At 58.3% G+C, this 17,994-nt stretch overlaps 1 protein-coding gene across 4 annotated transcripts in view; it reads right to left on the bottom strand.

Moving 5' to 3' along the window:
- ZNF385C (zinc finger protein 385C) overlaps window positions 1-17,994 on the bottom strand; it is a 57,130-nt gene that overhangs the window by 21,839 nt on the left and 17,297 nt on the right. For 3 of the 4 annotated variants that reach the window (XM_034070007.1, XM_034070004.1, XM_034070005.1), the window contains exon 2: window positions 14,846-15,094. In XM_034070007.1, coding sequence (XP_033925898.1) covers window positions 14,846-15,094 — 249 coding nt within the window. Of the gene's footprint in view, window positions 1-4,967; window positions 5,020-14,845; window positions 15,095-17,994 lie in introns of those variants that run through there. The other variant, XM_034070006.1, reaches the window with a different exon arrangement.

Below are 17,994 nucleotides of genomic sequence, written 5' to 3'. Positions count from 1 at the left end.
CCTGGCCACCGGTGATGGGCTTTGGCAAATCCAGGTTCGAGGCCCTGGGGACCACCACGGTGGGACACGGAGCCAGCTCCAGCTCAGACTCCATTTAACAGCGCTGCTGGGCCAGAGCTGAGAGCCTGGCACCCACCCCTCACACTGGGGCTCCCCACTGAGCATTGCGCCTCCTCTCGTGCCAAATAAAACTCCTTTTAGCACTAAACGGAGTGAAATTTAGAGCCCCTCAACTACGTCACCTCTGCTTCCCCAAACACGGCTCCTGAGGACACCAGAATCCCGCAGGATAGGACCCCCCCCCCGCGCTGTCCGGCGCTGGGGGATGCTCCGGCTGCGGAGCTGCGGCCCCATGGTAAGAACCAGGATTAGGGGCTCCATTGTACCTGGCTCAGGCTGGCTCCGCACTAGGGAGGGGATGGGGCCCCCACGTGAATTCCTCTCTTTAGGCTCCCCCGCATGTCCCGAGGCTCTTCCTGCTCTCAGGACATTCCTGCCCTGCACCTCAGCCCAGGGTTAATGCTAACAGGAGCTGGGTGAAACCAGAGACAGGGCTCCCAGGGCCGAAAATATGCACTATTTATTCTTGTGCTAATGCAGGCGAGAAAAGGGGACTTAGGCTTTTTAATGAGTTTTCAGGCTGGAGGCTGCCCCATCCCCTGTTTCCCAGCATCCGGAGCAGGATTGCCGGGAGAGGCACCCAAACCCAGAGCAGAGGGATGGGGAGCACCAAAGACCCCCATGCAAGTCCTGGAAAACAGGTGGGTTTGGCAAAACCCCTGCCCACCTTCCCCTCCGCTTTCACCACACCAGGTACAAGTGCAGACTCTTGTTATCAGGAGCCAAAAGGAGCCAGGCAGGGAAAATCCACAGCAGGGAAACAAAAGAAGCAACAGGGACCAGGCAGGAACCAAAAGCCTCCCCGCCCCCCCCCCCCCCCCCCCCCCCGGGGTAAATCAACCACAGCAGCACCAACTCCTCACCCAGCACGGCCACAGCTCCAGGGACCCTGCCCTGGGGCTCCCAACATCAACCTTCCTACTGGGAGCCTCCAGCTCTAGCAGGGATGTGGGCAGCGCTTGCAGGACCCGAGCACCGCGGCCCTCACATCCCCGCAGGATGCCGGCCGCCATTCCCAAAGGCACCGACCCGGGACCGCTGCTGTTGGCCCCAGTGCTGCAGCAGAGCCTGGGTTGGCTCCATCGGGGCTATTTTCCCCTCGGTGACAGGCGGGCGGGCAGGTGCCCGGCTGCACGAGCGCATTCATCATCTGCCATGAGCCACACTTTCCGTTTGAACCGGACCCGGGGCACGGAGCTCCCAGCGGCGCTGCCAAAGGGATGGATCCTGGTACCCACCCCCTCCCCACGGCCGCGTTCCCGACGGTTTGTCCTTGCGCCTACAAGAAGCTGAGCAGAAGAGATTGAAATCCCAGACACGTTATCCCAAGGGTATTAAATCCCTGAGTCCAAGCACATTCGTGGGGTTTCGGTTGCCTTCTCTGCTTTGAGCCATCTCAGCCTCCGGGCAATGACCGAGCTTTTCCAGCAGGGAAGAGCAGCTCCTGGTGCTCCGGAGCTGCTAACCCAGCCAGCCCCATCCCCTCGGAGCACGCAGCTCCAGCGGCCACCCTCCTGCCACCCATCACACAGGTCAGCTCTGTGCAGGGGAAGCGGAGCGGGGACCATAGGGTGCTGCTGAAGAAGGAGCCCCCATCACTACCAGCTTGCAGGACGCTGCCTCCCTCCTCCCTCCCCTTGTCACAACCTCCTCCTGCGTGACTGGAGCTGGCAGGGATCAGCCCTGAAACCAACTCAAACGACATCTGCAAACTCTGGGGCATGGCCACAGACAGGGCGCCTTGGCCAGGAGGGGGGGGCAGTGCTTATTTCCCCCCCCCCCCCCCGCAGCCACCCTGGCTCTGGGCTGATGCTCTTCCGAGCAGAGACAGGGCAGTGTCCCCCCCACAAGGCAGCAAAGTCTTTTTGTCAAGGAGCGAGAGCAGAAGACAAGGAGATTTCCCCCCCTCCCGACTGATCCTGGTCCTCAAAAGGCGCCTCAGCTGCATCCAGCACCCCAGGAGCTGCCCCAAGCCATAACCCTGCACAACCCATGTACTAAACCATGCCTAAGGGGCAAAACTGGATGGAGGTCCTGCTCTATCCAGCCTCTTTTCCTCCCCCATGTCCACAAGCATCCAGCCCACTTCTCCTTGGATCATAATTCCCAGATCTCCCCATCTGAAAAATCAGCACTGAGCAATGAGCACCCATCCAGCCCCAACCCTTCAGCATCCCCTGCATCCTGCTGGGACCAGTACCAAGGAGCTCGGGAGGGAGCTGGGCTCATCCTGACCTGGGATAAGAGCAGGAAGGAGGCAGCGAGTATTGAACCGATCCGGGCTGTGCAATCACAAACCCCTGCCCTCCCCACCATCACCACCTCCTCTGGGGTGGTGGGGGACAGGTCGGGGTGCTCCTGAAGGATGGGAAGCTCAGGGAGAGACAGGAGCCCAGGGTAGTTCAGTCTTTATCCAGGGCATCGTTTAAATCAGGACAATTACGGGCAAGTTCACTTCATTCTGGCCAGGGAGCAAGGGACAGAAATGAGAAGGGAAAAACCCTTCTCACAGCATCGCTTCGGAGCCCACTCCTGCTGCCATCCTGCTAGAGAAGGGGAAAACCCGTGTGCTGCATGGCCAGCCCCTGCGGCCATCGGGGCTCTGGGACATGAGGCCGTGCTGGAAGGGACCCGCAAAGCCCCGGTGCCAGCAGCACAAGCTTCAGCCAAGTCCAGGTTTGTTTAAAGCCCCGTTCGCAGCTCGTTACTCCAGGTGAGGTATGGTTCCAAACCAGCTAAAAAGTAAATGGTGAATGATACCCTTGGCCAGTGCTGTGATATTTTCTAACCCACATCATACTGGAGGTCAAGATTAGATGACAGCTTGGTCTAAAAATACTCCGAAGGGGAGGCTGAGGCTGTCGGAGTAGCTCAGAGCCCCCGCTGGGCGAGCTCAGGATTGAAACCAGGAGACGGATGCTCTCCCCAGGCCATTCCTTGGTGCGAGCCCCTGGCAATAAAACCAGTGCTGCACTGGGAAACCCACCCAGAGCAACCCCAGCCCCACCACCCGATGGAGGAGCCCCAAACCAAACCCGGTTTGCTCCCTTCCCCATTCACCCTTACAGCGGCAGAGGGGACACGGAGCCCCATTAAGCTGCCGGTTAACAGAAGCAAACCCAGAGCAGCACCAGGGCCCAGACACGGTCCCATCCTGCTCTGCAGCACCAAGCGGAGCCGCGGGGCTCCTGGTTCCCACTTGATTCTTAAGGGGTGTTTAAATCACAGCAGGAAGAGGACGCGGAGCACTCACAGGGAGCAGCACAGCACAAACACCTTCCAAGCACCACGTTTCTCTACCCAGGGCACAGAGATCACCAGCGAGAGCCTGGTTCAGTATTGAAGCTTTAGCGGCTTTGCAACGTTTCAGACATATTTGAGACCACAAAGCTAAAACCAAGTTTGGGTTGGGGTTATTTTTGTTGCTGGTCTTCGGGTTCTTTTGTTTTAAACCTGCTTTGCCTGACAAGTATCCCGGACAAACATCCCGAGCAGCACCACACGCTCCAGAGGCACAGGGAAAGGCAGCTCGCAGAGGAAAGGCTGTTTCAAACTTAGGACAACCCAAATGATCCCAAGAGCCATCCGAGGGGCAAAGCTGCAGGAAGGGCAGAGCGGGCACCCCGGAGGAGCCCCATCCGCCGTGCCAGCCCCGTACCGCAAGTCCACACCAGTGAGAGAGCCCTCGGTTTGCCTCCGGTGCCTGGAAGCGTGTAGACACGCACATGCTCACACCTATGTGCACCCCACATGCACATGGACGTGCATGGAGGAAACCAGCACCTCTGCCCGCACGGACCCACCACACCGAAATGCCCAGCCCCGGCTCTGGCCATGGAACGGGTCCTAGCGCAGCGCCACGCTCCATTTGCGGCCGCAGCCCACCGAGCCCAGGGCAGCGAGGCAGCGACAGCACCCCCAACCCCCCCCCAACACCCGCTTCCCCCCCCCACAGAGGAGCTGCCAGCCCCCCCCCCCCCCCAAAACCATCCAAGCATTCTCATCACGGGGGCAGCAAGAACACGAGCTGGAGCTGACACCCGAACAAAGAGCAAGGGCAAGAGGAAGCCCTGCCAGCCCCACGACCTTTTTCTGCCTCTTTTTGCAGCCCTGGGAAAAATCAATGCGATGCAGTGATTCAAACTCAGCTTGAGCCCCGCAAGTCATGAGGATGTGCAGGCTGGAGCCGAGGAACGGGCTGCGTGTGCGCCGGGGCTGGAGGGACCATTTTGTTGATGCAAATAAAAAGAACCAGCTCTTTAAATGGGTTTTCGGGCAGGGAACGGCAACGACCCAGTTTGCTTAGGAAGAAGAAAACCTCACGAGGGTGGTTTGCGGTGGGGAGCCCTGATGGGAGCGGGATGGGGACCCTGCAGGTGAATCACGGTTGGGGTTGGATGCTGCTTAGCCCCTCGCTCCGAGCCCCACGCGTTCCTGGAGCTCTTCCCCAGCAGTGAAGAACCCACCTCAATTTTTCACTATCAAGTCTGTGGCCAAAATTGCAGCGAGATGGAAAGGTCGTGTCCCCCCCCCCCCCCCCACACACACACTCCTCTTCCCCATGACCTCAGCCGAGCTATCCCGCAGATAACAAACACCCAGATGGATTTTCCCCCTTCAAGCCCAACTCGCTCCCTGATTTACGGCCGTTTCCCAAGCTCAAGTAACTCGCTGGAAGCCGCTGCCCGCAGGAGCGCTCGGACGGGCTCCGGAGCATCCCATGCTCGGGACAAGCGCAGGGCGAGCACCCGGACCCCCGTCCCCACAAACCGCGCTCCCCCCGGCCCAGGGGGGACCCCGCTCCCCCCCCGCTGCTCCGCGGTGGGGGGAGGTTGCGCTTCACCCACCTAGAAGCATTTTGGATGCGGCTGCGTCCCCTCGGCGCTGCTGCTGCCTCCCGCTCGGCCGGCTGGGTGCGGGCAGGGCGGGCAGAGCTGCGGGCAGGGCAGGACTCGCCCGCAGCCCCCGCCCAGCCGCTCACCCCCCCCCCCCAATGAACAGGTTAAAGCCGCCGGGCGCTGCGAGCCCCTCACCCGCGCGTCCGGCCCCGCCTCGGCCCGAGCCCAAAAGCCGCCGGAGGTGCCGGGTATTGAGATGGAAATGGAGGGGAGGAGAGCGGAGGGACCGACCCCCCCCCCCCCCAGCCACAGAAGGGGAGCTCCGAGCGGGAGGAGGGAGCCTACAACCGGGAGCACCGGAGCCCCCCAAGGAGCTGGTTTTGGGGCCCCAAGTTGGGTTTCCCTGCTTGGGGATGGGGGGGGCACAGCGGCACCGACCCTTTCCGGGAGCTGCTCCCCAAAAACCCCGTCCTTGCAGGCACGCGGTAGTGGGATGAGGCTGAGCCAAGCATCCCCCTGACCGGCATCACTCCAGACTGCTCGGGAAGCCCAGCACATCCCGCACTGCTGCCATGCTTCCCCCATTCCAGTCCCCAGTGCACCCCTCGGCTTTCGGGGTTCAGGCCCAAGAGCAGCAGCGTGAGAGGAGGCTCCCAACTTGAGTGCATGGTGCCCTTTGAAGAGGGAAAACCTGCCTGTGAAAGGAGGAAGGAATCGTCTCCCCCCTCCAAAAGGCAGACAGGGAAAACAGGCAGGGATTTCAGTGCTTCCCTTTAGTCAAACAACACAAGGAGTCCGGCAGAACCTCTCTCCTTCAGCAGAGCAAAACCAAAGCTGTAAACCATGGGATGCCAAATCACCTCCCCAGGCACTGCAGCTGGACCAGGCGCTTCTGGGGTAGATTCCAGCATTTTGGTGCTCTGAAAAGCACCCAAAGCCATTTGGCCTGCTTGCATGATGCTGTGGACCAGGGCATCCAGGGATCCTTCTCGCAGTACCCACTGGGTAGCACCAGGCATACATTCAGGTGCTGATCTCAGGGTCCTGAGCAGCAGCCACCGGTTTAGCCCCAGCACTCACTAATCTGGGCCCATGCTGCCTGGTACTGGCCTCCCCAGGTTATTTAAACCCCATATTAATATGTTCAATGTCATCAGCTGTGTGGCATTACCACAAGTGAGCATCAAGCAGAGGGGAGGTGGGGGTATCAAGACCAGGAGGAGCAGGGGGCTGACAACCACCCAGGGGCTCTTCTCCTTTTCCCTGCAACAGCCACAAGCCATTGGCAAGTTTGGAATCTCTCAACTTCCAGCCTCACTGGGAAGGACCAGCCAGACCAGTACACAGCCCTGAACCCCCCACTGCATCCTCCATCCATCCTCACTCACCCCAGCCCTGACCAGCCAGTGATGAGGGTTAGGGGTGGTCTTGGCAATGCTGGAGTAATGATTGGACTTGATGACCTTAAAGGTCTTTTCCAACCCAGCTGATTCTATGACCCATTGGGGCTGGTGCTGAGTTGATCCCAGCAGGACAGGCACATCCCAGCTGGTACCAGTGGAGCTGAGAGGGGTCGAGCTGGCGTGACAGTGAGGGGTGGGAATGAGGAATGGCAGCGTGGGACTGTGTTTTATGGCCGAGCTTTGAGGCCAGCTGCAGCAGAGGCTAATTGCAGGTACTGATTACAGACCCTGGCCATTAACGCCTCCTGCCCGGCTGCAGCCAATCCCTGGAATTTCCCGGCCATGCAGCGTGGGTCCGGCTGGTGCATAACTTGCTATATTTATATGTGAACCCCAGCACTGGCCCATGGCAGCGGCACAAAGCCTCCCACCAGGCCCAGACCCCCATCACCCTCCCTACTGGGGGGGCATCACCAGCCACCCCACACCCAGGCAGCAAATCCCACAGCCACTTCTTCCATAGCATCCTCTACTGCTGAGCATCTTCACTGCAGCAAAGGGCACCTGGGGCCGTGACAAACGGCTCCACCATCCCTGCGTGACACCGTGGGAGGCACGAAAAGGAAGTCAATCAAAGCCATGGGCATCACTGTGTCAGATGCTACAACCCCACCCCCACCCCCCCCCCCCGCAATCACTGCTTCTCAGCACGGGTTGTTCAGGGCCCCCATGGCAGAGCAATGGTGAAACCAGAGGTGTTTCGGCACAGAGACCTGCCCCGGCACAGCCACAGCCCCCGGCAGCCCACAGCTCATCATGAGCATCCCGGGAAAGGCAAGTCCCAACCAGGCAGTCAGAGGGGGAGCGTTCCCTGTGCCCGTGCTGAGCAGGGCTTGCTCGGGCAGGTCTGCTCAAGCAGTGCCTGCAGCAGCAGCTCAATGGGAAGAGGAGGGAAGGAGCTTGGGAAGCAGAGTGGGTCTCTGACCCATCAGGCTCAGTCTGGGCAGGGGCTGCCCCTAACGCCACCAGTTCATTGGGCTCTTTGGGAGGACAGACTTGGGGAACCACAACAGTGATTACTCTGAAGCCTACTGAGGGCAGTGTCAAACTCTGCACAGGCCGAGTGTCAAGAGCCCATGGTTTAACCACCAGAACCATTGAGAGATGACCAGGGCAGGCTCTGCCCAATCATAGACTCCAAAGGCTGGCAAACAAGGAGCAGAATTGGGCAACAAACATCAGTAAACAAGGGACACAGAGGGATCAAACCCAGCAGGAAGCTGCCCCCCTGCCCATCCCAACCGAGCCCTCCAGCGCCTTTCTGTCCGACTTTGTTCACCGAGGATTTAGGGTATAATTTGGGGGTGAAAGATGCCAGATAGGATCAGGACGGATCCACCTGCATGAACTGTATTGGTTTTCTTCTGCTCTGAAACCTGAGCCCATAGAAGCAGCGGCTGAGGCGCGGAGCAGCCGCCGGCAGCGCATCCCCTCCAGGCTGGGAAGGAAGGCGCTGACCTTTCCTGCTCCCGAGTTTGCTCAGGATTAAGATAACACATTTTAAGGGCTAAACCCTCCCCCCCCCGGGGGGTTCCTGCACAAAGAGATGGGGTTTTGTGGCTCACATTCCACACCCCCCCCATAATGAACTGATCCCGGCCCATGGGCAGGTGCCCACCCCAATGGGATCAGAGCATCCCAATGTTTTAATTCATTCTTCCTGGAGGTTTCTGCTTTCACCCACCTAAAAGGATGCATTTGGCAGTGGTGGTGGGGGGACATGCACCCCCCAGGAATGGGTGGTTTAACCTCTGTTTTCCCCACAAAGGGAAGGTCTGGTATCATCGTGTTCCCAAGAGCCACGGTAACATCCAAACACCTCTGCTCTCCTTCCCTGCCACTTTAATCTTTGCTGTTTCAGAGGATGGGTATCACCCTTTCATCGGGTGTGAAGTTGCAGCTTTAAACTGTGATGGAACCTGCTTCATTAAGGGCCTTTTTGTGGCAGGGGGAGGTGTTAAAACTCCATTTCCCCCTCGGTTTAGTAAGGATCCACCTCTCAGAAACCGCAGCTTAAAATGGTTTCGATGTGTATGATCAGAATTCTGACCCTTCAGGCCATTGGTGTCACTGCTGACAGCAGCCGCCAGGTCCCCAGGCCTGGGATGTCAAACAGGGGCTGCTCCATCCCTCAGCAAAGAGCCCCAAGGACATGCAAGTGCTTGAATAAAGGAGCCGGAGCTGCAGGAGCAGAGCCAGCACCTCCCGCTCAGCCTCCTGCCCAGGGACATGTCTAATGACAAAGGCATCCAGGCCAGGTCTGCAAATAGGGCGGAGAAACGGGATGACCTAAAAATATTTAATTATCAGGGAAAGAGATGGAAATTACACTGGAAATAGCTTCAGAGAGAGTCATTTTCCCATCTGATTTCAGAGGGGCCCCTCTAGAAGAACCGGGGCAGAGGATTTCACCTGCAACCACACTTGAGCGCCCAAAGAAACCCTTTGCACAGCACCAAGACCTTCTCTCTGACACAGCAACGGCAGCATCAAAGAAAGGATTCCTCCTAAATCCCTGGATATGGGAAATATCAAAGGTGAACGGGAGCAGCATTTGCTATTGGAAAACAGCAACAACTCCAAGGCAGGAGCTGGGAGGGAAACCTGAGTTAAGGTGATCACGCAATGACTGCAGGTAAATGCAGCCCAGCTCCAACGGAGGGCAACTGCCTCCGATGCTCTGGAAGCAGAAGGTCAGGTTGAGGGAGCCGAGTATCCCAGCACGGACCCATCTCTGGGGCTCCGTGTCCCCTTTCCCCAATAGCCAGAACCTGGTTGTGTCCCTGTTATAACACCATGGGGTTATAAAGAGGAGAGATCACTCTGGGAAAGACAGCATAAAGCATGACGAGGGCAGATCAGCTCTTCACAGAAAATCTTATATTGCTTACGACTTACTGTCTGGGAACATAAACCAGTTTAACCAGCCGGCCCTAAATCACAGTGACAGCTTTACACTACCCACAAACCTCTGCTCGCCCTCATCCAGCTCAGCCCAACCTCCCCCTTCCACAGCCACCCATTTTTAAGCCCTCATTCCCCCCCCTTCCTCCGGGAGAGCAGCACACACATAGGATGGAGCAGTGAACCCAAGGCACAGCAAGGCCCGGAAGGGATGAGCTGCATTCCCAGCCTTGCTGCCCATGGAGATCCTGGACAAGTCCCCCTTCCCAGTCCCCATCCATCCCTTCAGCCCCAGCGGTCTTTGAGATGGACATCGCACGCACAGCCTTATCCAGCACCTCTAATCCATGCTGATGGGAGCAGGATGCAGTGGGATGCTTCCCCTCTCCCACAGCGGAGCAGGGCACTGGGAACAGCACATGAGGCCCTGCGCATCCTCACCTCTCCATAGGGACATTTAAGGAGTGAAACGTTCCATCAGGCAGGGTGCTAACAAGCAGAGCCCTGCTCACAGGCAGCTGATGCTTTCAGCATCTTCCCCCCCCACTTATAATAAATCCCAGGCTCTTCCTCTTCCAAATCTGCTGAGCTGATGCTACATGGGAAACTGTGAAATATTCCATGGCCGCATGTTCCCCGTTGCTCTTAATCCACTTCTAATTAAGATCACGTGTGACGCAGCCCTGAGCTAAGTGGCCATAAAACGCTATTGTGGCAACTTGATAGCAAACCAAATGGAAGGAAACGACAGCAAAATCCAAGATTAAGGATGACGGGCTCACAAAATACAGCGCTTCAAACCAACACGAGGCCATTTCCTCCTGATGTGGGGAGAAAACACCATCGCCAGCAGCATCCTCTGGGCACAGCTCAGCCTCTGCAGGCAGAGCGGAGCAGGGACCACTGCTGCTCTGTATGGATCCAGCCCACATCCAGTGCCCAGAATTCATACATAATCCCATAGGGAACAGACCAAACCACCCCACAGTACCCCCCAGGCACCCCAGGCTGTGATTCAAGCCAATGACTTCCCCAGGCAGCTCATTCCAGCACATCCCTGGCATCAGTAGCTCCCACAGCAGAGGAGGCACATGGGAAAACAGTGCTGGCTGCTGCATCTTCCCTGAACTCAAAGGACTAAACCCCTTTATCCCAGAAACGATCACAGCCCTTTGATGGGTGGGATTTTAAACGGAAGGAAGGAGCAGGGGCTGGAAGCATCACCAGGAATCGGGCACGTTATCCAGGGAGGAATTGGCTGCACAGGACCAGGTGCTGGATTAAAGCTCCCTGCTCCCCGCGTGATGCTGCATCCTCAGCTGATGACCACTGCACCCGTCCTGAGAAGCACCTCGTGAAGGTCAGAGCAGCTTCACACCAGGGAGGTAATCTGGGGCCTGGCCCAGGACCAAAAGCCAGTCTCCAACACTGATGTGCAGCCCCCAGCAAGGTCTCCCCTTCAGAATGACCCTGTCCCTCCCATCACCCATTCATTCATCACCCTGACCTATGCACCCTCTGACACCGGTCCAGGTCCTCAGACCCCCCCATTTCCCCTCAGTACACTGAGAAGCTGCAGCTTTCCATGCTCCTAAAGGTTAGGTTTGATTTAGAACAGCTTCATTTGTTATCTTTTGGCTTCATCTGCTCTTTAAGACAAACTCCTCCTGCAGACACAGCCGGAGCATCAGCCCCGACCTCCTCCTCGCTCTGAGCATCACACACCAGCCTGTGCAAGCAGAGCCCGGAGCTTCTCTGCAGCATCCTTTGGCCAAGAGTTGCATTTCACTGACTCAATACAATCAGTGATGAGTTCTGATACAGCTCTGACTCCCCAGCACCCACTGTCAAAGGCAGGGGCTCGGCTGCCCCCCCCATGCAGCACAAGAGCCCCGGCTCCCAGAGGAGCACAGGTTCCCCTGGGGTCCCCTCTGCTGCAGAGCCAGCGATGCCAGAGCTGTCACCACGATTTCCCTGCTCATCTCAGACCTTTCTGCCCTGCAAACACGCTCAGACACAGCCCAGCTCCAACAGGGAACCAGGATCATCCCCTCCGAGAGGAGCCCGGAGATCAGGGCTGTGCTGCCATGGAGCAGGGAACAGGGAGCAGAGGAAGAGCTCATGATGTGGATTAGCACCAGACACAGCCGGATCTGGGTGTTCTGAGCCGGGGCTGGGAAAAGCAGCTTGAGGTGGGCTCTGGGCTCACATGGATGCTCCTCCTGCATCCTGGATGGAGCATCCTTCCCACCATCCCCAGCCAAGGGGCATGAGCTGCTGTCAGCTTGGATCTGCTGGGAAACCAGTAGGCTCCTGCTCCAAAGGAGACCACCTCCCACTGGTTCCAGTAGGATATGAGCTGACAAGGACACAGGCTCCAGCAGCAGGGGAGCATGAGCTGCTCCTCCCATCCCAGGGCTGGTTTGGGACATGGTGGAACTGCCGTTTCTGGGAGCACTCAACAGGGAGGAGGTAAATGAAATGCTCCAGCTCAGCCCATCCTGCAATGGGCAGCCCTTGAGATGATCCAGAAGGAAAAAGGGAAGCAGCAAACCCATCCCATGCCCTCTGTCAGCACATAAGCAGCACTGGAGGCTGAGCCACTTTTGGGGTATTGCAGCTCTTTGTGCTCATTCAACATCAAAACTGAGGGGTCCAACCCCTGCTGTGGGAGCACGAGGACCCCAAGAGGAAACTGAGCTCACTTGGGCACCCTTGAAAGTCCCAGGCAGTAATTAAACTGTTCTTGACCCAGTTGGATTTGAACTGGCATCTGCAACACGGAAGCATCTTTCATCTGTGGACATCCCCAATCTAATTGCTGCGATTCAACGCGAGACAACAGAAATGTGGGATTTGCATGGCAAGAAAACGCCTCACGAACAATGATTTGTGTTTAAGTTGGGGTCTTTCTGGCATCGAGCTAATAAATGGTAATGATACTGATTATCACATCTGTTTGCCAGCTCAGCTCCTCCACTGCCTCGCTCCATGGCACGCCAGCGACTGCAGCCTCTGCAGAAATCACCGAGCACAGAAGCCGGAGGGAAAGGGGAAGATGGAGCTGTGGGAAGCTGCCTTTGATGTAGCTGGGATGTCAGCATGAGACAGAGATTCCTGCTCCAAGGAACATCCCAGCTTTGTCTAACTCCAGTATTTCATTTAATCCCTTGTCTTTATCCACTGCTCCTCCCAAGGCTGATGTGGTACCAGAGTCCATGCACCCTGCCCTCACCATGACTGTGCTGGGCTGAGCCCATGGCCGGAGCAGGAGCTGCCTGACAAGGGGTGACTGCAGCCATGGCCACTTGCTCAGCACCCAAAGGTGCTGCTTTGGCCAGCAAAGGGCTCCAAGAGGAGCGTGATGGAGCAGGGCCCCCCCAGCACCAAGCACCCATCACCTCTGCCATCACACTGCAGCCGTGGAGCACAGACCAGGAGCTTTCCCAGTGCTTGTCCTTTGCTCTCTTGGCAGGGCTGGAAGAGCATCAGTGGGTGGCTGGAGTTGAGGGGGAGATCAGCCCCTCTCCCAGCACAAGGCGACATGGGGCTGAGTGGCACCCAGCACCCACAGGCAGTTCCCAGCCCCAGTGTGTGATCCATGGCCAAGTTCCAGCCTCAGGCTCACACCTCAGGGAAAAGGGGCTCATGATAGTGCTGGAAACAACACTTTTAACCAAGAACATTGGGAGAAGGTCGGGTCCAGGCAGCGGCAGAGGCTGCCATGAGAGCAGCACCCAGCACCGTGTCCCCATCACCGCAGCGAGCAGGCACCGGCTGCTATTTCCCTACATAAGCAAATCCCAGCCCTGCACAAGCAGAAGCCAAACTTCACCTTGAACACGGAAGCAAAGCGTGCGGGAGGCTGAGAGAGCCCCAGGGGCTGGCAGGGTCAGGGCAATGCAGCAACACAAGGAGCACGCTCCGAGATTCTTTGGCTTGGTGGGAAACACATCCCTGGACAGAGCCGCTGGGTCCAGGGGGAATCTGGAAGCTGCAGACTGGAATTTATGAGCCCTGTTCCCATTAAAATAGCAGGCAATATTTCCATCTGTCACGGAGTGCTGATGAACAAGCCCAGCTCCTTTGCATGTTCCAGGCCTTGCTCAGTGGAAGCCACCAGCAGCGAGGGCAGGATTTGGCACGCAGATGACCATTGCCATGCTCGGAATGTGGCTCCAGCTTGCCCGGTCTGCAGCAGGAGCAGGTTGATCCCCCAGGGTCTGCCAAGGCCAGGGCACCGCAGGCAGGGTCCTGGCACCAGCCACAGTGCCCAGCTCCCACCCTTGGGCTCTGCTGGGGATCAGCATCTCCTGCCCGGCCGGGAGCCAGGTCCTGCCTGCGCTGCCTTTGAGGAAATGCAGTGCCCAGGGTGCAGGATGGGAGCAGAGCTTGGGGCCAGAAGCCACCAGGGAGCAGAGAGACGAAGGCAGCAGCCCCAGGCACGGCCACCACGGTACCAGGGAGCATCAGTGTGTGTGAGGCACGGTGCTGTGCACCCATCCTGGTAGCTAGGGGAGGACACAGGATGCAGTGGGTTCTGCCCGCTGCTGCTTGGCTGTTTGCAAACACATTGAAAGACATCAAACAAACCAGCAAGTGCTATTAAACAAACGTTTCCTGATGAAACCAGAGGCTCCAACCCTTTCCCACTCTTCAGCTCCTCATGGGAAGGGCAGTGGGGTGCAGGAGCCAGCTCCCAGCACCCCAGTTTAAAGGATCCCAGCACATTTCTGCCCTTTCCACACCCCTCCAGTTCTCAGCATCCTCACACTAGATAAAGGCATCGATCAGCTACAAAGTGCTTCAGATGCTTCAGCTCCTTAATCCAACTTGTAATTAGTCTGTAAGGGAACGAGGGCAGTGGCCAAGATGCCACCCAGCGCTGCTCCAAGGGGGCTGCACCCAGACCCACAGGCAGCAGCACCCTCCTGGATGGATGAGCCTGGAATGCTCCCCTCCAGCCATAGCACAAGGGGTGTTTCATAGTAATGAGGCAATGGACAGCAGCTCCACCAACAAGCACAGGAGCTGCCCCAACTCACAGCATCCACAGGCCTTACAGCATCCTGTCATTGAGACAACAATGGCCAAACTCAGCACAGTTACAGGAGACCCGCATGGCAAGAGGCTGCAGGGGTGGGTGAAGGTGGTACCCAGAAAGCAGGGAGCCAGTAACCCCGAATCCAGCAGCAGCTCCACACAGATGTGCCCATCCTGGCTGCACAAGTCACCTACGGAAACCCGAGAAGATGCTCACAAATACACTGAGTACCAACAACTGCCCTTGCACATGGATGGGACACCATATGTTTATCCATGGGCTTCCAGGCCCTAAAACCACTCAAAGGCCAGCAGTGGGGTGGGGAAGACCCCATTGTTCAGGCAGACCAACAAGAGACAGATGCCGAGGGCACAACGCAGCATTCCCGAGCATCCCACGAATGCAGCCCAGCGGAGCGGCCGTCCCAGAGCGAGGGCAGCCTTTGGGCAACCTCAGCCTCGAGGCTGGGCTCCTACCTTGTGCTGCCGGCATCTTGCCCTTGTTGAGCTGCTTGAGGCGCTTCTGGTGGGATTTGCCGTTGTAGTGGATCTGAGCCTGCGCGGCCGAGTTGAGCTGGATGTTGCAGACCTCGCACAGTGTGAAGGATTGGTGCTTCTTCTCCCTCTTCATGCGCTGCTCGGGCTGGCCCGGGGGGCAGCTCCCGGCCTCCAGCGCCTGCACCCCACTCTCGGGGCTGTGTGATGGGCTCAGGGGTCGCTTCATGCCTGCGGGAGGAAGGACAGACCCGCGGTGAGCACAGAGGGATGGGAGCAGGGGCCAGCACGGGCTGCACGCTGGGGGGACCTCCCTGAGCATCTGCATCACTGCAATGAGTTGCATTAAGCCAGGTGACATGGGCAGCAGCATCCCCAGGAGGTCGGTGCTGGAGCAGGGAATAACCCATTTCTTCCACTTTTCTAGCACCAGAGGACAGTCCTCGTGTCAAAGTCTTTCTGTTCTCTCCTGGACATCACTGTAGGTTGGCCCAAGACAGAGCTGGGATGGCAACCACCTCTGCTGGCAAGAAACTCAATGGGAGGGACTCGAGTGCTGCTCTGTCACCCAAAGCCCATCCCCACCATGGATACAAGCACTGTCCCCTGTGTTAGGTGGGTGCCTGTCCTGAATGAGGGGCTCTGCAGCCCCAGCCCCACACAGGGACACCCTTCCCCACAGAGGGGCTGGGGTCAGCCAGGGACACCCCCTGTGGCCCTTGCCTTGCAGACACCCTGTCCCTGCTGCCCGAGCTCACACCGGGAGCCTCTGGGACATCCAGAACAGCCTCGGAGAGGCGCAAAGGTCACCCGAGCACCGTGATCCTGTTACCACCTTGGAGCTGGCAGCTGCTGGTTACACACACACAGAGGAACGCAGCACCCAGACACCCCGAGGGGCCGGGAGTGGGGCATTGGGGTGGCTGGCAGTGGCCAGACATGCCCCAGGGGTGTCCCTGGCATCTTCCGGAAGGATGTGCGGGCCCTGCTCTGGCATTAGGGACCAGACCAGAGGCTCTGGTCATGGAATGGGCAGCCTGGACTGGAACCACAGCATCATCCCGGACACCTCACCCGGCAGCCTCGGGTACCACATCACAACTTGAGCCCCCCAGGAAGCAGCCCCGGTTCCCACAGGAGCCCTGCGGAGGGGCTGAGCGCACCCAGCACCCATCCTGCTGCAGAAGGGAGGTCTCGGTGGGCTCAGGACCCGCACCCGCTGCAGCCCCGGCCGCGGCCCCGCGGGGGCGCAGATGCTCCGCGCCCGGTCCCACGCGTGGTACCCGCAGCCACCGGGGGGGACCCGCTGCGAGCACCGGGACCGAGGCGTTGGGAGCGGCTCTGGGGGCTCCGGGTCCTCCCTTCCCCTTCCCCATCCCTCCTACCCCGAACGCGGTGGTCTCGGTGCGCCCTGAGGCTCCAGAGCCGCCTCGCTCATCCCAGCCCCGGAGGTGCCAACGAGCGGCTCCTCCGTGGTTATATTTAGCAAAACGGACGGGAAGGTTTTTCCATGAGCTGTTAATTGAGACGGAGGCAGGAGCCGGGACCTGCAGGGATGGAGGGGCCCGGAGCCAGCCCAGCGGCACCCTGCGGTCCCACCACCCCACAGCAGCGCTTGCCCCATCTCCTGAAGGAATTCACATCATTCTTGCCCAAGGAAGATGTGGGGCATGTGGGGAGGGAGCAGGACCCACAACCAACCCCCAAGAGTCCCTTCCAGTCTAAATCATTCCACAATTGGCCCAAAATGTTCACAATGACATCCCTAAACTCGTGCATCACCGGAGAAAATACAAAGCAGCAAAACTAAAAGGAGGTTTACATTCAAAATAAGTAAATTTGCTTTTCGGCAGAAGGATTTGGGAGCCTGGAGTCTGCATGAAGTCCTCTGGTACCATTAACCCTGGAGCCCTCAGGGTGCTTCCTGAAACTCCAGCTTCACTTTTCAATGATAACAGAAGGAAATGCACATCCCTTGTGCTGGAAACAGGTGATTAAAAGCCCTGAAATGCTCCATTCCCCCCCCCCTACATTACAATCACAAAGACCAGCTGATGCTGTTGAGATGAACCTTCCCAGACTCGGCACACTTGAGGCTGGCACAGCAGCAGGATGGAGCCATCCCTCACAGGGAGCAATGAGCTGGGCAGAAACACCCCATCCAACTCATCACATCCCTGTGGTCCTTCCCCAAAACTCACAGCGATCGATGCCTGATGGCACTCAATGGGCAGGAGCCCCGCGGGACCCCAGGGAGGGGTTTACCAGAATAACCATTAGCAGAGCAGCTGGAAAGCAGATCCGGGAGGCAATGAGCACCGGGAATGTGAAACAGAGCCTGGGGACGCAGCGGGACATGCGGAGCGCTGGTGGGGACAGCCAGTGGAGGCAGGTCCCCGGCTGCCCTTGGCGTCCTCCCCCTCCCCGGGTATTTATAATGCAATCACATCCCGGGATGCAGAGCTAAAATTGGAACATTATGTGGACAAAGTATCCCAAAAGTCTCCCCCATCCCATCCCATGAAGAGGAACTGCTGCTGCTTTGCTTCGGCAGCAGCTCCCGTTGCAGCGTTTCAAAGGCCTGTCCTAAGGGCACGCTCCTTTCATTCACTTGATTTCTGCTGCTCCTGGTCTGCTTCTCAGGTGTCAGGCACATGGACGGGGCTGGACAGGTCACAGCACGTGTGGCAGCACACGGCTCCCGACTGACACCTCCTATGGGGCAGGTTTGGCCTTTCCAAAGCACCGAGGATCTCTTGGGGGGCTGTTACCCTTCCCAGGGGCACAGTGAAGGGGAAGTGACCCCACATCGACCCTCCCAAAAGGACTCAAGTGCTCCGAGTCCAAGCCAGCACAAAGCACAGGATCACCACATCCTGGAGCAGCTCTGCTCTGGAGCCAGGCTGAGAGAGCTGGGCTGGGGCAGCCTGGACAAGAGAAGGCTCCTGAAGGGGAGACCTGAGAGCAGCTCCAGTGCCTAAAGGGGCTGCAGGAAACCTGGAGAGGGGCTTGGGACAAGGGATGTAGGGACAGGCCAAGTGAAATGGCTTGAACCTGCTCGAGGGGAGACTGAGCTGAGCTCTGAGGCAGAAGCTGTTCCCTGTGAGGGTGCTGAGGCGCTGGCACAGGGT

Source organism: Melopsittacus undulatus, chromosome 17 (genome assembly GCF_012275295.1).
Source record: "Melopsittacus undulatus isolate bMelUnd1 chromosome 17, bMelUnd1.mat.Z, whole genome shotgun sequence".
NCBI classification, from domain to species: Eukaryota; Metazoa; Chordata; class Aves; order Psittaciformes; family Psittaculidae; genus Melopsittacus; species Melopsittacus undulatus.
Note: the sequence above shows the minus strand (reverse complement) of the source record. Positions and strands in the feature narration are given on the sequence as shown.